At 32.7% G+C, this 21,515-nt stretch overlaps 1 protein-coding gene across 2 annotated transcripts in view; it reads left to right on the top strand.

The window, feature by feature from the left end:
• The first annotated feature begins 369 nt into the window (after nt 1–369).
• Nucleotides 370–21,515, top strand: part of LOC148628424 (E3 ubiquitin-protein ligase PDZRN3-like) — a 165,192-nt gene continuing 144,046 nt past the window's right edge. The window contains exon 1 of one of the 2 annotated variants that reach the window (XM_088587371.1): nt 370–730. In XM_088587371.1, the coding sequence (XP_088443497.1) occupies nt 719–730 (12 nt within the window). In that variant the 5' untranslated portion in view covers nt 370–718. Of the gene's footprint in view, nt 731–12,146; nt 12,199–21,515 lie in introns of those variants that run through there. The other variant, XM_088587460.1, reaches the window with a different exon arrangement.

Raw genomic sequence — 21,515 nt, 5'->3', positions numbered from 1 at the left:
AAAGGTGTCTGTGTGAAAGTGTTTTATAGCATGTGGTAGTGCCATTTTATTGACAAGATGCTTGCAGTCTTTAGACAAAAGGATACTGTATGATAAATTTGATAGAACACTGTCAGTGTTAAAACAGATGACTTGTGTATTCAGGAAATCTAATATATCTTACACCTGCAAAAAAACCCAAATTAATGATGGCCCAAATCAATTTAAAAGATAGTTTTACATATCCTTTTTTATTATGCTCTTAAACCTGGTACAATGCTATGAATATCCTTTGCATATCAAGGTACATTGTTAGAAAGAAAATCAATTATGAAATTGGAAAATGTATAGGAATAAAATGAGGTAGTGTGAAAAAAGTGTGTTAGGTATCCCCTGTTGAGTTTGTTGGATTAGTTAAAAATTTTCATTAACAAGCAATACTGAAAAGCCAATTGTGAATTGAGTCACATGCAACAAGATGATGCTGAATTTACATGATACCTGACACTGTAATGGATACAAGATTTATGTTGAAATGGAGGAAAACTTATTTTAAAACAGGATTAGATTCATCCATGTAAATATGGGTGAGAATCACATGATATCTGTGAAAAATGACAGCACTTATATTTCATTTGGAAAAGAATCCAACGGTGACAGATTCCATTTCACTAATAGAATGTAGATTCATTCTGAGATGTTATTTGTAAAGTAGATTGGATTGAACAGATTTTAGATCATGGACAAACAGGTTAGTCTTGCTTGATTTAGAAATAGACATTCAAAAAACATAAACCTTTATTGCATTTCACTATTGATAGTCTAAACTGAATTTGACTTGGGAGATACTGCATATAATTAAAGGCGACTATTTATTTACAGAATTAAATACAATTAAGTATCATCATTGCTAACTTTATTGAAGCAAATTCCAATTCAGCTGAAGTCACAAATGGTCAAATATATAAGTGTTCTTTAACTTTTATATTTCAGTTCTTTTTTAATATGTTCCTTAGACTATGATTCCCTTATTTTATCTGGATTGTTAGATTTTGTGGAGAAAAACATTTGGACTATGATTCTATTACAGTGATAAAATGACTGCACTAATTCTTTTTAGACAAGAGGAAAAGCAAAGAATTTAGAAAACAAGTTCAGATTTGTATGGCTAGTCTAGGTTCATTTCCTTATTTGACAGAGTACTTGAGTACTCAGGCTTCTACAACATATAAAAGTCTCTATATAATTGCTTTTGTAGTGGAAGCTAAAGATTTCAGGTGTTTATAAACAAGTTATTCTGGCTTAATGGAGTCTCTAGTTGCATATTGAGAGCAATGAAGTAAATTAAACATATCATTTGCACAGGTCTACAATGTGGAGATTGCAGTTTTTATTGAATTTAGAGTTTTCCACAGATGCGCTAGGTTAAGCATGCTGACTCATTAATCTACATTTGCTTAAACTTTGGCTCTCATATCTGAAAAAGTCAAAAAAAAAGTTTCATTGCTTCCAGGTTTGTATAATAGATAAGTATCCATGACATTCAGTTTAATCAATAAGTCTTATTTGTTCAGATGTTACAGAGATTGACTACCTGTTGGGCTTGTCCCTGAGACAATAGATATTCTGTGATAGTGATCATTCTACAGAGATGAAATGTCTGAAACTTTAACTGCAGGAAATCATCACAGGAACTACATAAATTATCCATATAAGTCATCATTAATAAAATCTATAAATGGTTCAGGTGTTATAGCTTTTGTCAAAACACTAAAACCAGACAAACATTTGAGATTGAAACTCTTTGTAAGATCATTTTTGTTTTGACCTTGAGGCCTGTACATGATTTTATTCTTTTCTCACTAAAGTGACTGAAGGACATCATAACGGTAGGCATCCTCTCACAGCTTGATCTTTTTTTTGTATTACCAGTAGGTATGATTATTGTTTATGAAATTATAGATATGCATGTCACATCCTTGCCAACATATAAAGGATGGAAACCCTGATATAATCAGCGAGGGATCTTGCAACCTTTCACGGTCCCTAGTGGGTTCGGGGCAAAGCCCAGGTAGGGGAACTAGGGGGTGTGTGGCAAAGCCTCCAGCAGAAAACAAAAATAAGGAATTTGGAGGACATGTGATGATGTTTCCAAGTAGCAAATTAAGCTTGTTGAAAAAATCAGACCTGGGCAACTAATTTTTTTCTGTTAGGGTAGCCTCTTATTTGAAAAAGGGATGTGAATTTTTTTCCTGACAATTTCTGAAAACCCTGAGAACATTTTTCTCAACCCTGAACCCTGAAAGAGGGCCAAAATTCCTGAGGATCAGAATGAAACCCTGAGCATTAGCATGTATGATATTACTCCAGCATTTTAATTCTGCTACTTTGGTTGGCTTTATGGGACACTGATTATATTCTGCATATTTCACAATACAAGACCTTTTTGAAGTAACTCCTCTGAAACTGCTCGTTTTGATGTATGTACTACTGTGAAAGTACTTTAATTTATGGATACCAATTTTTGTGGATTAGGGAAGATACATATGTCATGGATACTTGAATTCGTGGTTTTGAGGTTTCAGTATACATATTAATGGGAATCTCCTTTTCTTGTGTGTTAGATTTTGTGGTCTGGCTCACCCACAAAAATCACAAATATTGGTACCCCACAAACAATAGTTCTTTCACAGTGAATCAATGTTATTTAAATTTGTTTAAGAATGCAAGATCATATGGTATTCATCAATATAAATGCAATAACCATGTTGTATTATTAGTCATATTTTTCACTGTAATTGAATTGTCAGTAACCAGTACAATGCTGCAGTATATTGTGTAGCCCATTGTATAAAGGTTTTGTAATATGCTCAATGTATGTTACAATTTTAATGCCTAATTCATAATAAGCTGTATTGAAAGTCTTTCCTTAATGAACCAAATTACTTGTCATCTTTGGCAAATGTTTTTCTCACTTCCAATGATTGGCAAATTAGTAAGAAATACTCACTATCTTCTTTTGCACAGAATGCAGATGTTACTTGGTGTTGCTAATAATCTAGCTTTGTCAGGTGTGGGTAATATCCCCAAAGGGTTCTTTAGGTTTGTGCTCCATCTGTCTGTCTGCCTGTTAGGCAAGCAAATCAGTTTTCCAAAATTATTTGGTCATGCTTACAGATATTAATTTGATATTTGGTACATTGCTAAAGTTACAAATCGTATTTAAATTTTTGGTCATGTTTAAAATATGAACAACATGATTTCATATTATATACATTTGTATTGCATTGCTTTACCTTGTTTATTTACAGATCAAGGTTGAATATTTTATTCTGGTCTGTTAATATTTTGCTAATGCAGATATACAGTTTTACACACTTTTCATCATGCTTCCTTTCATCATTATATCCTCTTAGTGTCATGCAACACATAAGGTGCCCAACAGTATGTTCCGTCCATCTCTGTTTTTGCCTTTCTTTCCATTTCATTCCAACTGATTTCATTCTCTTTCATCTCCTCTAATGTCCTTCTCCATGTACCCTTTGGTCATCCTGTATTCCTTCTGCCAGCTGTTGTCCACCTTAGTGCTTTACTTATGTGCTTGATGTTATCCATTGTTAGCACATGCCTTGTATATTTCCATCATGTGAGCTATTACCATCACTTGGTGTCCGTCGTCGTCCGTCGTCATCGTGAACAATTTTTCAAAACTCTTCTCCTCTGAAACCACTTGACCAATAGGAACCAAACTTAGTATGAATGTTTCTTGGGATATCCTGCATAGAACTGACATGGGGATTTTTGATCTGTTGAAAAACGTGGCAGTCATTACTAAAATAGAACATAAGGGTCAGACAGTAGTTTTTCGCATATATCTCCAAAACTGTTCAGTTTAGCCAAATTTGACAGCGTGAAAATGTTCAGCATGATGAGATCTATCTGCAGTCAAATTTTCATTTTAATCTATTAAGCCATGTTGGAGATTGCCCTTTTTCAACGTTTTTTGCTATTTTTTTATATTTCTTTAAAAAATCTTCTCCTATGACACTACTGGACCAATTGAAACCAAACTTAGTATGAATGTTTCTTAGGGTATCCTGCATAGAACTGACGTGGGGATTTTTGATCCATTGAAAAACATGGCCCTTGTTACTAAAAATAGAACATAGGGGTCAGACAATGGTTTTTTGCATATATCTCCAAAACGGTTAGGTTTAGCCAAATTCTGACAGGGTAAAAGTGTTCAGCATGATGAGATCCATCTGCGGTCAAATTTTCATTTTAATCTATTAAGCCATGTTGGAGTTATTGCCTTTTTCAACGTTTTTTGCTATTTTTTATATTTCTTTCAAAAATTTCCTCTGACACTACTTGACCAATTGGAACCAACTTGGTATGAATGTTCCTTAGGGTATCCTGCATAGAACTTATATGGGCCATTTTTGATCCGTTGTAAAACATGGCCACTGTTACTAAAAATAGAACATAGGGGTCAGACAATAGTGTTTCGCATATATCTCCAAAACTGTTGGGTTTAGCCAAATTCTTTCAGATTGCTGAAATGATCCATTTTTTAGGACTACAAAAGTCTTCAGGCATAAAATTTGTCAGACGCCTTCTTATAAGAGTTATTGCCCTTGACAGGATAAAATGACAGGTTTTTTTTTTTTTTTTTTACAGTTTTCAGCCAATGTCTTAATAACTATGATAGGTTTAGACTTTCATTTACTGAAATGATCCTTATAATAAGTCCAGTGAAAGTTTTCTTGAGTCAAAATTGTTGGACAACTTCTTGTTTAATTTATTGCTCTTGAAAGGCCAAATTCAACCAGATGAGCAATTTGGGCTCCTGGGAGCCTCTTGTCTTTATTTTAATTTTTAATCGACAACATATTTGTCCAGTGTGGTGGACGTGTTTTTCAACAAACGAGCGACATTCCAATGGGAACAAATTGTGTTCCTTTACTTGCTGACCTATTCCTTCACTCTTATTAGGCTGACTTTATAGCTGATTTGGTCCGAAAGAAAGAATATCATTTGGCTAGATCCTTTAATCTCAGTTTCCGCTATATAAATGACGTATTTTCTTTAAACAATCCTAATTTCAGGGATTTGATACATCACATCTACCCCAAAGAACTTGAGATAAAGGATACTACAGACACTGTAAGGTCAGCCTCATATCTTGACCTTGATGGTAAAGGAAAACTATTGACCAAATTTTAAGGCAAACATGATGACTTTTCATTCAGAATTGTCAACTTTCCTTTCATCTGTGGCAACATCCCTTCAGCACCTTCGTTTGGAGTGTTCATATCACAACTCATATGTTATGCCAGAGCTTGCCGAAACTACGCAGACTTTTTGTATCGTGCTAGAACTCTAACAAATAGGCTTCTGGAACTAATTTATTCAACGGGTCATAGTTTTCCTTTCCTTGTTTGTCTACCCCGGACTTGACTTTTTATGAGCAACTCGGTGGGTGTTTTTGGAAAAGCAGGGGACGCTTACCCTACCAGTGCACCTGGTCATTGCTCCCAGTTTTAGTGGAGTCCGAGTTGCTCATTTGCTTTTGTTACTTTGTATGTATTATTTTAGTTACTTTATGTTCTTTGTAGTGTATGTCTGTTTTCCATGTGTGGTCTTTGTCCCTGGATTGCATTCTTTTGATTACCGCTATAACCTTGGTTCCCTTGATTACTCTTCCATATTAATATTGCTTATTCCAGTTTGTTCAGTGAGATCACTGTTGGATACTCTATCTGTCTATTTAATTCTTAAAATTTTCCTTTAGTCTTCCTTCTACTCCACATAGTTTTCTCTCTCTTTTATTGTTGGTTCTCCATGCATCTGCTCCAAATAGTAATACTGCTCTTACATTTTTCTTGTATATTCTTATTGTCATTTTGTTCAATATTTTTTTTGCTTTCCAGACATTTCCAAGTTTGTTAAAGGCTGATGTTGAAAGGCTTGCTTTACTCATTAGATACTTTTCTGAAAGATGTCACAGAATCAGTTTTATTAGTGTTCTAGTCTTCTATTTTGTGGCACTTGGAACTTGTATATTTTGGAAACATTGTCTGTTGTTGGGACTGATATTGACTTGATTGTTAATATATAGCTATACCCAAATGATGTACAGCCCAAGGTTGATTTTTCTTCATTCAGATGATTTTTAGCTGAGTTATGGTCCATGGATTCAATTCATAGAAAATCAGTTTATGCACTTTTTCATACATATGTTATGATTTTGTTGTAAGTTTGTTTGTTTCCATGCGAAAACTTCAATTGTAGTGAACCAAATGTCATGAAAATTTGATATATTGTTATTTGTGGCGATAAAGCTTAAAAATGGGGTCACTGTCCCCTACTGTTCTTCGAAAAAGGAGTCAAAATGCATAAAATAGGTGTTTATTTAAAGATAATGTAGAAGGTTTATTTTTTGTTCAATATTGACAATTCATATTTTAATTAGTTTCATATAAAATTCTGTGTTTTGAATATTTAACAGATTTAAAATAGCTTTAAGCATATTTAGTGTATATGGGGCAAAAGTTTGGCCACACCCTAAAAATCTACATTTTTCAATTACTAATCATTACTAGGCATCTGTTGTCTTCAGTGTCATTGTCTGTTGTCTGTTGTCAACTTTTCTAAAAAATCTTCTATTCTGAAACCACTCTGTGGATTATAACCAAACTTGGTCACCAGCATCCTTAGGGTATCCAATTAAAAAAATTGTATAGATTATACAGTTAAGGTGTAAAAAATGGCAGCTATTCCTGTTTTTAGACCACAGGGGTCAAGTCACCAATTTCTACATATATCTCAAAAACTATAAGTGATATTAAAAATAAAATTGAAATTGATCCTACTTCTTCAACTTGAAGAGCTCTACAAAAGTCTGTGTTGAGTCATAGTTTACAGGCAACTCCTTGTTAAAGTTGTTGGCCTTGAAAGGCAAAAACAACTTCTTTTGAAGTCTTCAGCCAATATTTTGAAAACTATAAGAGATATTAAAAAACTTTCAACTGATGAAATGATCCTGAGGCCCTACAAAAGTCTCCATTGGGTCAAAGTTGTAGGATGACTCCTTGTTAGAGTTATTGTCTTTGAAAGAATTGAAAAAGGTTCAGTATAATAAGATCTATCTTTAGTACAAATTTAAGAAAAATCTGTTTATTTTTCATGAAGTGGTATCCCCTGAAAACACTCTTTTGACAATTTTTCCACTTTTTTCCTGTTATCCAGAAAACCAAAGTTGCTGGATTTGTGTATATATCACTAATGTTTTGATTAAAAATACATAATGTTATAAAGAGTTGAATAAGGCAAAACTTTCAATATTGAACAGATAGGCGATTCAGGCTCTTGTGAGCCTTTTATTTTATTTTTGACCCAATTAATTTTTTTTTTTGGTTATTGGATTCTTGCCTGCAGTTTTCAATTAGATTTTAGATATTTCTTATGGTTTTCGAGCTGTAATGGGGTCAAAGGGGCTACACCCCAAACAATTGGCTTACTTTATTGCTAGTCCCAACTTTGAAATTTGTTTTTTAAAAGAGATTCCTTCTTGAAGTTCATACCAGCATTTTCATTCCATATTGGAATATTTCTCACCATTTTTAGTAACAAGGAGTTACAAGTGGCCGAATTAAATGGCAGATGTTGAATGTCTAAAAAAAATTCATTGACATTTTTCTCTTTTACTGGTCATTATCCAAAAACATGTAAATCTGTGTTATTTTTGTACACAAACTGTGCAGTGATTTAGATGTGTTCTGTGGGCATAATGAGTGAAAAAAAAAACAGCAATCACAAAACCAATATCCATAAGGTGTTAAAAGTTTTAAGCTAAATCAATAACAATTGATGCTATTTAATTGTATTTTAATGGTTATTTTGCATTAAGTATTAACTTTCATCTTGTAGTTTTTCACAATTGTCATGCCTAAAGATGTTACTAACTTGATATTGTCTATTTCCATCAGAGATCAAACAATAACATTTAAATGATTAGCTTGCCATTTAGTGTTATTTTCACATTTTGACAACATCTAATGATTCTTAAAGAGTTTGTACTTTTACCTTTTATTGTATATTTGTATTTTATAAAGTATTTCTTCAGTATGGATTTTCACTAAAGCATTCATTTTAATGGAAATACTTATTGTGTTTCTACCATGTCCCATAACCATACTATACCTGAACCAATCAATGCAACTATTATTGCGATCATTCTTCGATCACCGATCAATTTCCAATCAGTCATTGATCAGTTGAACCAGTCCATTGAAATGGTGATCGCTTCCTTTTTACCTCATGTTAATACATTTTATGGATCAGTTTATTTCGGTTTTCCATTTTTACACACAGTAACTGAATTATATAAGTACAGACATGAATTAATGAACGTGGCATCTTTCCCAACATGGATGACCACTATGGTTTGCGGTCAGGTTTTCCGTATTATAGCCTTACAACCCCAGCATGTAACAAGCCGGGGTACCCCATTCCACCACCTGGGGCACACATCCCAGTTGCTCTGTGGGCAGAGTGCCCTAGCCCCCTGCTAGGGTTCTGAGCAATATTTAGTCGCCTTTTACCACAAGCTTAGTGCTGCTGCAGGCCTATTCTTTTAACACCCGTACCTGCACGGGGCTTTGGAAAAATGAACTCACTTCTCATTTGAATGAACTCATAATAAGATTATACTAGGATATTGTATTTTGGAATATTTGTTATTGCCCAATAAGTCATATCAGTCACATATAACTTAAATATCATTTGAAGTTGATTGCAAATGTTGTATAATGTTATTTAGCCATCATCAACAAACCATGATAGGCAAAAAGTAGACAAAATATTGCTCTGCTGGGGAAATCTTGTGGAACTAAACACCAGAATCTAGTGGTTTTGTCCATTAAGTAAATGTATGTTGGCTATTTGGTGGTGCAATTGCTTGTAAAGTTTTTACTTTGACAGATAAAAAGTCTGGATTCAATAGATCATAAAAGGGACTCATTACTTCAATTTCTAGTAATCTATAAATGGTTTTTACTAACCAGAACATTAATCTATTGGTTATTCCTTTAGAAATGATATTGCTATTCACACATCATTCAATTCAGCAAATATAAATTCTTAGATCTGTTTATCTAGAAATGATATCACGAGGTAAAACAAGTCTTTTTGAGTTTTCAGTACAAAATATAATTTCATTTCTGAGTTAAATTACTCCCAAGAAACTTATGATTAATGCTCTCATCTGTCAGAATTATGTAACATTTTCTGGAGACCTATCCTTTTTATAAAAGGAACAAATTATTTTTACCCTTGTTTATCCAACATTCCATCATTCTGCAGCAAATATGTGTAATCATCCTAATTTTATTTCTAAACATTTGCAGATATTGATTGTGTTTGGTATGTTATGTACTTAAATAAGTTACTAATAAAGTTTATTAAACATTATGCCACGTAATATATGCAATTGACTTTAAAAAAAAATTCTATCCAGTATTTTTCTCTCAATCCTTGCTAAAATTTGTTAATAGGATCTGACTTCAAAATTGGTTAACTTTATTTATTCATGGATTTTTGGACTTTTGATCCTTCAGGAGCTAAATACTTTATGTCACCTGCCCATCACTGGAACTTCCTTACTATATCTGAACACTACACAAAAATATAGTCCAAATGTAATTCCTTTTATATCATTTAATACCTCTTTTTTTACAATAAAATATGTTTCTTACAATTTATCAGCTCAGGAATATTCTATTATTTATGCAAATGATATTAAGATCTAGTCTTCATATCAAATCAAGTTTTGAGGTACTCCTTTTTGGCCTTGAAAGATATTTAGTAATAAATTTACATTTAAGGAATTTATTTCTTGCAGTAATGTGTCTGGAAGGATAAAATGTGTTAAATATTTTCATTTTAACACACTTATGAGTCAAATTATCCATCCCATCATTAATATTTTACCATTTATGAATAGAAGTGAAGAGCTGTGATTTCAACGAAGTAAAATTGGCGGGAAAATTTAAATTGATAAAAGTGTCTAGTTGTGTTAAGGAAATTATTTTCTTAGATATTCGTTTTATTCAAGTATAATTGTTACATAGGATAAATACTCTGTTAATATAGCTTTTGAATATAAATGCACATTAACTTTTTGATAGATTTAAAATTGGGGAAAAAGGTGAATTAGAACTAAATTTGTTAATGTATGTGAAGTTGCATTAGTAGTATAGATTGACTTTTAGTTTATACATATTAAAAAAGGACAGTTCTTAATAGTATTTAAAATGCCATGTATGGTCACAATTTTATTTAAGTTCATAAAATCTATGAAATTTTGTTCATGCTACAATTTTCACATGAATCAAAAACCGCAGGTGCTATCAGCACTTTGATTATAGTAGTATACTATAAAAATCCTTGATTCATTTATAAATCTCAGTGGTAATTTCAATATGAGGAGATTATAACCCAGAAAGAAATGAATGTACTTGGGAAAATTGACAAAACTTTGACAAGTTGTTCCATCTCTAACTAGTACCTTACTGTCATTTCAAGTTGCTCATCTACTTTTGTTACTTTGTATATATTATTTTAGTAATTTTATGTTCTTTGTTGTGTGTGTCTGTTTTTCATGTCTGGTCTTTGTCCCTGGATTACATTCTTTTGATTTTAGCTTTAATCTTGGTTCCCTTGATTACTGTTCCATACAATTATTTATTGTGAGATTTAAGTATAATTTGAAGCTCCTTAGTCAATATTAATTGACATAAAGAACCTACAATGATAATGAGTTGATTATGGAATTTCTCACATCGAGTGAATTAAATTTATTGGTTTTGATCGCGAGGCTTGCCGAGCTATTCAAACCATAAAATTTATTTCACGATATGTGAGAAATTCATAATCAACAAGCTTTGAGTGTAGATTCTGTTTCTGTAATGCCCTAAAAACGTCAAAAATACCCAAAAATGAAAAGCGAGCGAAACGTTATGATTCTGATTCGTGGGAAACATGTTGACATCACACAAACGCAAACATTCCAAACAAAAGAAACTAAAAGATATCAAAGGTTTTTTTCACTTCAAATCTTCCCGGGTTCCTTCATAATTATTATTTTAGGTAAGAAAACACCAAAATTATCTCATTTAACTGAAATATATAACTACAATGGCGATCCAGGCGATTCAAGATGGAGTCCAAGAAAATGGATTTCTGAGCCGATTGAACTCAGAGAGCAAAAAAGTCATTAGTGATGAGAACATTTTTTTCCACACTGGTCAAGCGGTATGAAAATTGAAGCAGAATTAGAAAAACAGTTTTTCATATCATTCATTGTATAATCATGTTCATAATGTGTCTATCATAAACAGAAACAGTGTCATGGATCCATGACAAGGGATTGGTTTGACCTCTGTTCATCTGTCCATCCCTCCATCCATCTGTCAGTCCAACCATTCCATTTATGGGTACATGGCTTTTCCCCCAGACAGTTTTCCTACAGTTTTACTGCAAGGAAGTTTTTATATATTTGATGTTTTTACATGGATTAAAGATGTTCATATGCTTGTTTTCTCTGGATAACTTTTTCATAGTTTGTTATCTAAGCACTCTCATTGTCAAGCAAAGTCCCTGACAAAATCATTGTGGATAAATTAGAAAATTCAATTGAGGAATTACTCAGAGATTAGCTAACTTGATTTTTTTTGTGCCTAATAATACCCAAACCAAAAAGCTGCCCTGCAAATAAAAAATAAGCAGTTCATAGAATGGCAATAACAATTACACACAAGTTTTCTGCATTAAAAGAAAGCTTTTGATATTGTTGATAGAGAAAATATCAAGGCAAAAACCAGGTAGTTAGAAACGATAGTGATGGTCCTGGCTTGCTATAGACTTTCCCTATGGAATTGGTAATCATACTGCCATTTTGATTTGACAATTTTTGTAGGAGTTTAGGGATTTATACAATTTGTTTACAGCCATAGATGACCTTGTCAACCCAACTCCCCCAAAACTGCTTATTGAATATCTCCATATTCAGTAAGATTTTCTGTTGCTAAGTGAAGATGTGCATATCATGCTGTCATTTTGTTTTACAGTTTTTACAGAGGTTTTGGGACTTATACTATTTTTCAGTTTTCTCAACCACAGAAGAACTTATGAATCAGAACTTCTCAGAAACTGCACGTAAGATTTTTTCAATATTTAGTAGGATTAGTTGTTCAATTTGTAGATGCTTGTTCTTAACCAGTATTTCAATTTTTAATAAAACTGTAAAAGTTCAAAGATATTGTGTGTTTTAACTTTCCTCGACAGTAAAAGGCTTTGGGATGCATATCCTTTGAAACTGCTTGGTGATTTCTTCCTGTGTTTTGTAAAATATATTTATGACATGTAGATGTGTTTTTAAACCACCATTTTGATGAAACAAAATTTGTAGGCATGTTGGGATATTGGCAACTGCAACTGTTTTTGGGATATATGGCTATTGTGTAGCAATCTTGTTTATTTTGGTGTCTTGATTTTTGCACCTTTATATTTGACACCAAATAAATCAAAATGAAACTACTTCTGTACATCTAAAACATCAGAACTTATAAAAATGCTTGCACACGTCTTGTTTTGAATACAACAGTTGAATTGACAGACCAAAAGATTCAACATAATTTAACATATATTTTGTTTGGAAACGGCTTTAGTGAATAAAACAAGGTGTAAACAAAGTCATAGAATGATTTTAGTAAAGTTAAATAAGTTAATTTAAAAAAGGAGTGGCGAATTTAATTAACCCAATCCCCTTAGAAGAGTCAGTCAAAAATAGTTCCAAAATTTTTTTGACTTTTAATATTATTCCTTTTTCCCTTTTAAGGATTGAAAAGGCTGTACTATTGTCACTAAGTGGTCATTTATATAGACAGATAATATGAAAGTGCCATAAATGCAGGTTAAGCAATTACTGATGTCTGAGAAGTTCCAATAACTGAGAGTTTTATACAGCTTTTACTGCAGGGATAACTTAAGAAGATGACATTCTACCATGATTTATTGCACCTTGTTAAGTTTAGTTTGTGACAAGTAATTATTGGGCTTGATACCATCAGCTACCTTTTTCTGTAAATGTTGTTCTTTGTAATTGACTTGCGACATATTTAGATTGATTTAGTTTGTATGATTCATTAAATTCCAGTGTTTCCCTGATTTTTGTCCATGATTTGTTTTCTATCATGTAGAAAAACACATTGGAAGCATCCAATTAATTTACTTTTAATGTCACCAACTGGTTATTAAAGGGCTCGTAGATGTCCTGATATTGCTATTGATGGAATCAACAAGTATTAATGAAAGTTTCCCAGTAACAGAGGTTGGCTCTCGCAGTATAATCATCAGACAAATATTTCAGTGAACATGTGTCCTGGTAAACAACTAGTTTATAGTAGGTGGTAGCAGGGGGCCTCTGGTTAACAATTAGTTTCCAAGATTCTTAACAGTATCCTTTCAAATTCTTAGTCAAGAAATCTATAATTTTGTATGCAAGGCTTGTATAATGTGGCAAAGTGGTTGGATGGGGCTGTTTTAAAATTTTACTGGTTTTATTTTTGTTGCAAAAAATTGACCAATGATGTGTTTCATTTTATTCTAGATATTAATGTAGTAATAGAAAACTGAACTTTTTCATCTTGGCCTATATAATAATAATAGGAATGACAGCTATCAGCTGTACATGACTTATAATAAACCTATGTACAGGACTATGATGAAACCCCCTGTGGAATAGGGCATCACTTGACTTTTCTTGACTCCTCTATCACAGTATTGATGCCTGTTTTTTTTTCTTGGTAGAGATTCCTCATACTTTGTAAGAAATAATTCCAAATCATCTTCCAAATATACAGAGGAAGATGTTTACAAAATGCTGGAATTTTTACTCGACAACATATTTGTCCAGTGTGGTGGACATGTTTTTCAACAAACGGTCGGCATTCCAATGGGAACAAATTGTGCTCCTTTACTTGCTGACCTATTCCTTCACTCTTATGAGGCTGACTTTATAGCTGATCTGATCAGAAAGAAAGAATATCGTTTGGCTAGATCCTTCAATCTCAGTTTCCGCTATATAGATGACGTATTATCTTTAAACAATCCTAATTTTGGGGATTTGATACATCGCATCTACCCAAAAGAACTTGAGGTAAAGGATACTACAGTCACTGTGAAGTCAGCCTCATATCTTGGAAATCGATGGTAAAGGAAAACTATTGACCAAACTTTAAGACAAACGTGATGACTTTTCATTCAGAATTGTCAACTTTCTTTTCATCTGTGGCAACATCCCTTTGGCTCCTGCGTATACAGTGTTCACATCACAACTCATACGTTATGCTCGAGCTTGCCGAAACTACACAGACTTTTTGTATCGCGCTAGAACTCTAACAAATAGGTTTCTGGAACAGGGTTATGTTGCTACAAGATTGAAGTCATCACTACAGAAGTTTTATGGTCGTCATCATGAACTTGTGGATCGTTATGGTGTATCTATCAGCACCATGAAAACTGATTTATTCAACGGGTCATAGTTTTCCTTTCCTCGTTTGTCTACCCCGGACTTGACTTTTTATGAGCAACTCGGCGGGTGTTTCTAGAAATGCAGAGGACGCTTATCCTACTGGTGCACCTGGTCCATGCTCCCAGTTTTTAGTGGAGTCTGAGTTGCTCATTTGCTTTTGTTACTTTGTATGTATGATTTTAGTTGCTTTATGTTCTTTGTTGTGTATGTCTGTTTTCCATGTCTGGTCTTTGTCCCTTGATTACATTCTTTTGATTACCGCTATAACCTTGGTTCCCTTGATTACTCTTTAACCATATTATGCTGTCAAGGTGACCTCTTATAAAATAATTTTCTTCTATATCCAATTTCAAAACCTTTACATTTTAATCTGAAATCTATGCAATCATTTTCTATGAATTTTTATACTCAGGTTTTGTTTCAGTGGTTTTACCTGAACAGAATAAATGTCATGAATTATTTCTATAAAATGATATTATTGCAGTTTGAATGTGCGTGACAAAATGACATCAGTCATTGCTAATTTTGCAATCAATGATTTTTTTTACAAAAATTCTCTTTTATGCTTTTGTTACTGTTTCCTGTCTGGTGCCTACTGTAATTTTGCAGCTAAAACTGTGTTGAATTGGTACTATATTTTTTTGTTTCAAATGTTGTAATAACTGAATAATTTACTAATTATATCAATTTCTATTTTGTGCATTCAACATATATCTTTTTGAAAATCATTTCTCAATGGGCTGTTTTTTTACAACTCCAACTTAACATCATTGCTCAGTTTTCTTTGGACAACCTGTATTTTAAATAAAGTAGCAGAACCTGAAATAAATTATTATTTTTTTTATTTAAGTACAGTTATTACTTTTGAAAACCAGGCAAGTCAACAGTACTTCAAATTCTTTTCAATATAAATATTTTTACCTATCTTGACCAAAGCCAGGTGAGCTATTGCCATCACTTGGTGTCTGTTGTCGTCATCTGTTGTCGGTTGTTGTCATTAACATTTTAACTCACCTGGCTGAAGGCCACGTGAGCTATTGCCATCATTTGGCGTCGTCCGTCGTCGTTGTTAACAATTTTTCAAAACTCTTCTCCTCTGAAACTACTTGACCAATTGGAACCAAACTTGGTATGAATGTTCCTTGGGGTATCCTGCATGTGATGTGGGGATTTTTGATCCTTTGAAAAACATGGCCCGCCGTTACTAAAATTAAAACATAGGGGTCAAACAATAGTTTTTCACATATATCTCCAAAACGGTTAGGTATAGCCAAATTTTTTTTCAGTTGCTGAAATGATCCTTATTTTTAGGACTACAAAAGTCTTCAGGCATAAAATTTGTCAGACGCCTTCTTATAAGAGTTATTGCCCTTGACAGCGGAAAATGGCAGGGTTTTTTTTTTTACAGTTTTCAGCCAATGTCTTGAAAACTATGATAGATTTAGACTTTCATTTACTGAAATGATCCTTATGATAAGTCCTATGAAAGTTTTCTTGAGTTAGAATTGTTGGACAACTTCTTGTTTAATTTATTGCCCTTGATAGGCAAAATTCAATCAGATGAGCGATTCAGGCTCCTGGGATCCTCTTGTTATTGTGATCCTTATATATTTTGGTAGGCAAATGCATTAGCAGATTGGATTTATTTTGGGCCTCTTGTTTCAAAAATCTTCTCCTTTGACACTACTAGACCAATTGGAACCAAACATGGTATGAATATTTCTTAGCGTATTCTGCTTAGATCTGATGTAGGGATTTTTGCTTAGTTGAAAAACATGGCTGCTGTTACTAAAAATAGAACAAAGGCGTCAGAAGTTTTTCCCATATATCACCAAAACTGTTAAATTTAACCAAATTCTGACAAGGCAAAAGTGTTCAGCACAATGAAATCTAAGTATGGTCAAATTTACGTTATGATCTGTTAGGCAATGCTTGAGTTATTGCTCTTTTTCAACATTTTTTGTTGCCATCACTTGGCGTTCGTCATCGTCTGTTGATACTTTTTCAAAAATCTTCTCTGAAACTATGTAGCGTAATTATATGAAATTTTGCACAGATGTTTCTTAGGGTATCTTGCACAAAAGCTCGATTTAGATTTTTGATCCATCAAAAACATGGCAGCCATTACTAAAGATAGAACTCAGGGGTCAGACAGGAATTTTTCGTTTATATATTTCTCCAAAACCATTAGGTTTAGCCAAATTCTGACAGAGTTAATGATGAGATCTATCTGTGGTCAAAATTTCATTTTAATCTGATAAGCCATTTAGGAGTTATTGCCCTTTCTCAACGTTTTTTTTGTTGTTGCTATTTTTAATGTTATTTCTTTCAAAAAACTTCTCCTCTGACACTGCTTGACTAATTGGAACCAAACTTGGTATTAATGTTTCTTGGGGTATCTTGCACAAAAAATGTTATGTTTAAATTTTTGATTCGTCGAAAAACATGGCCGCCATTACTAAAAATAGAACATAGGGGTCAGACAGTAGTTTTTCTATTATATATCTTCAAAACCATTAGGTTTAGCCAAATTCTGAGATAGGGTAAAAATGTTAAGCATGATACCTGTGTCAAATTTTCATTTTTATCTGTTTAGTCATGTAATGGTTCTTATGATAAGTCCTAACAAATTCTTATTGAGTCAAAATTGTTAGGCAACTTCTTGTTAAATTTATTGCCATTGAAAGATAAAATTTAACGAGATGTGCAATTCAGGCTCCTGGGAGCCTCTTGTTTTGCTATTTTTAATGTTATTTTTTTTCAAAAACCTTTTCCTTTGAGTTTACTTGATTAAGTAGGACCAAACTTAGTATGAATGTTTCTTAGGGTAATCTGCATAGAACTGATGGTATCGAAAAAACATAGCCTTTACTAAAAATAGAACATATGTGTCAGTCAGAAGTATATCTCCAAAGCCATTAGGTTTAGCCAAATTCTATCAATTGCCCAAATTATCCATTTGGTAAGGCCTACACAAGTCTGCACTGGATCAAAGATGTCTGATTACTCCTTGTCAAAGTCCTTGCCCTTGAAACACTAAAAATTACATTTTTTTCAAATACCTTGTTAAGTATGAGAGATAGAGAGAAACATTCTGAAATGATCCTTATGACAAGGCCTACAGAAATTTGATTGGATGAAAGATCTTGGACAATTCTTTGTTACAGTTATTGCCCTTAAAAGGTGAAAAATAATGTTTTTCAGCCAATATCTTGAAAACTATTATAGAAAAAAAGAAACTTTCATTTGATGAAATGATCTATAGTGATATGTCCTACTTAAGTCTTTTTTAAAGCAGAGGACGTTTACCCTACATTTGGTCCATGCTTCAAGTTTTTAGTGGAGTCTGAGTTGCTCATTTGCTTTTGTTACTTTGTATGTATTATTTTAGTTACTTTATGTTCTTTGTTGTGTATGTCTGTCTTCCATGTGTGGTCTTTGTCCCTGGATTACATTCTTTTGATTACTGCTAGAACCTTGGTTCCCTTGATTACTCTTTGAGTCAAAATTTTTGGACAACTACTTGTTACATTATTGGCCTTGAAATGCAAAAATTGAACCAGCTTAGCAAGTACTGGGAGCCTCTTGTTTAGGTTTTTTAATATTTTTTCTTGCAATTTTTGTATTTGTTTTTTTTTCTTTTCAGTGTTATAGGGATTCAATCTCAAAGTATTTTTAAAGGGCATATCATGTACCTTTCGACAGCTGTGGGAAATTTTACATATTAAATGATTATGCGGTATTCACTGACTTTTGTAAATGAATTTATAATATCCTGACCAAAAATTGCATGCTTGAAATGGATATTTAAACCTGTCTTTTGCAGTAAAAAAATGTTTAGATGTGTATCATGAGAAACTATATGATAAACCCAGCTATAAACTTCATCAAGAGATAAAAACATATAACTTCTTTCAAGAGAAGTCTCCCTTTTATAGATCTTGATGTTTGTCAAACGAAAGCTCAACATTATGATCGTAACTGCAGTTACCATCATCCCAACATGGGGGAGAAAATGCAGGTAAATTTTACGAGGCTAATTTCCTGATGATAACAGTTCTTTTATACCCCACACAATGAAGTTGCGGAGGGTATAATGTTTTTGAACAGTCAGTCCATCTTTAGATTTCCGGACTTTTTTTCTAAACACTTGCAGATATTGACATGATTTTTTTATGTATGAGTTCACCATAATAAGTTACATGTCAAGATTAACTTTCGTTTCGGTCCGATGATTTTTAACGAAATTACAGGCCTTGAACTTAGCAAAATTCACAGAAATAACAGTTTTCTGAATTTCATTTCTAAATACTTGCAGATATTGACATGATTTTTGGTATGTAAGTTCACCATGATAAATTACAGGACAAGTTTATGTTTTGTTCCTCTCTCATGATTTTTATCGAAATTACAGGCCTTGAACTTGCCAAAATTCACAGAAAAAAACGTTTTCTCTGACTTTTTTTTCTGAACGCTTGCAGATATTGACATGATTTTTTGGTAAATAAATTCACCATGATAAGTTACAGGTCAGTTTCAATTTTCATTCTGCTCTGATGTTTTTTATCGAAATTACGGGCCTTGAACTTTGAAAAATTCACAGAAATAACTGTTTTCTGAACTTTTTTTTTCTAAATGCTTGCAGATATTGACATGATTTTTGGCATATATATTCACCATGATAAGTTATAGGTCTATTTTATGTTTCATTCCGCTCTGATAATTTTTACTGAAATTATGGGCCTTCAACTTAGCAAAATTCACAGAAAGAACAGTTTCCTGGACTTTTTTTCTAAACATTTGCAGATATTGACATTATTTTTAGTATAGAAATTCACCATGATAAGTTGCAGGACAAGTTTGTAGTTGGTTCCACTCCGATGATTTTTACCGAAATTGCAGGCCTTAAACTGCTAAATTCACAGAAATAACCTTTTTTGGACTTTTTTTTTCTTAACGCTTGCAGATTATGACATGATTTTTGGTATATAAGTTCACCATGATAAGTTACAGATCAAGTGTATGTTTTGTTCCGCTACGATGATATTTACTTTGGATTAATTAGAACTCAAAGAAATCACAGTCTGGAGTTTGAAACTACCATTCTGAGTAAAAGAATTTAGAAGATAAAGGTCTAAAGCCTAAAAAAATATTATTATTCCTTTTTTATCAAGGTCCTTCTACATGTATTTCTCTTACGAACAAATTTACTTGAGTATCCAACATGGGGACGTGTGGGGTATGTGAGCGCGCTCACTAAGGTTCTTTATTCATATATATATTGTGTCAGTAAATATGATATTAAGCTACATTTGTAGTTCATTGAATGGTCGTTTTCCATAAGATTGAAACTTGACTAGGAGAAAAAAAATCAAGATACAAAACATTTGAAGATGATCATAACTTAATCAATTGGTGATCGTAACTTACAATATTTTTGTGGAAAGATGATCATAAGTCAAATTTTTTTTATGTATTTCTTTTTAAAATACAGATCATATCTAGCAGCCAATATATACTGTTCTCACAGGAAAATGTTAAATAAAGCCACAAATTTAACAATGAACAACGCAGTTAGTCAAAGTTGAAAGGACTGACAGATCGAGAAATTCACAGAACTATTAACAAAAAGCTGTAATACTCTTCAAATGGAAATGGAGGATTAAACCAGGTTTTACAGCATGCCAAACCTCCTGTTTAATTAACAGCTATTGGTATATATAGAAGACCGATAAGGTACCAGTATCGTATTGCATATCCCTGAGTGGGTGTACGTCAAAACATGGATGCTATAAAAATATAGTGCATTTTCTTTTTGCCTCTCTACAAACTAATGTTTTGTCAAAAGACATGAACAATGACTTAAAAAATAGAGCAAACATCACACTGTAAGATGAAGAACCTTTTTGAAAGAAAATCTAACATAATATCATAAAAATGTTCCACTGAAAAGGTTGGTTTGGTGAGTGCAAAACGAAAGTGAAAGTAGGGAAAATGGCTATTTATAGTTCAAGACTACTTTTCTGTCCAATCTTCGTGGACTCACCCTATTTTCTTTGCGGGAAATTATTTTTTCACATGTCCTTAGAAATGCTACATAAGTGAAAGTTTTATTGAATCAATTTACATATTTTTTAAAAAATCCTAAAAATATGCACTTCACTATAGAAGTCTATGGGAAAATTAATACGATACTGAGACCTAGTAAGCCAGTTTTTCAAGTAAAGTTGGATATTCAGCAAGTGGTCTTTACCAGCTGAAAAAGTAGTACCCCAATGCAGGTAACACTTTTAAGATGAATTAGCCAACTTTTGAACCTGATTTTTTATGGTAGCTCTGGTTTTTTGCATTTATGGTTAATCTTTACCAAATTTGGAAATGCATTTTGTTTTCATGAATTTGTAGGATATCAGTTCAATAAAATTATTATCTTGACTATTTATGATGAGCATATCAATATTCAGGTAACCTAAAGCAAGTAATACTCCTGCATAAAGGATAGTTTTCAAGTTACAACACATTTTAAGTATGTGGTTAGGACTTGAAAATAATTATTTTTCATACATTGCCTCTTATATATGAAAAAATGAATATTTTTTTTATTTTTTGTTTTTCTTTCAAATAAATAGCTAAAATGAGTTGCCATATAACTGTGTGGTTGATTTAAACACAGAAATGTCACAAAAGTCATCAGCCAATTTTTTAGTGGACTTTTTTAGTGGTTCAAATGGACAGATTCTAATCCGGCAAGAAAAATAATGGTATTTTTTCATATAAAAACTGAATTTTTTCAAAACGTATCTAAAGCAGACAATTGCTATTATAATATTCATACCAGTAAACTGTATTTCTTGCATCATAGCTATCTGTTTTAAAGAAAATGTCCTTTTCCTGTCATATTTAGGTCCATTTGTATCTGCCTGGGGTACCAAAATGGCTT

Source organism: Perna viridis, chromosome 1 (genome assembly GCF_037379345.1).
Source record: "Perna viridis isolate PV_CMFRI_1.1 ecotype Kerala chromosome 1, ASM3737934v1, whole genome shotgun sequence".
Taxonomy (NCBI): domain Eukaryota; kingdom Metazoa; phylum Mollusca; class Bivalvia; order Mytilida; family Mytilidae; genus Perna; species Perna viridis.
The sequence above is the reverse complement of the archived record's forward strand: the minus strand, read 5'-3'. Positions and strand labels throughout refer to the sequence as shown.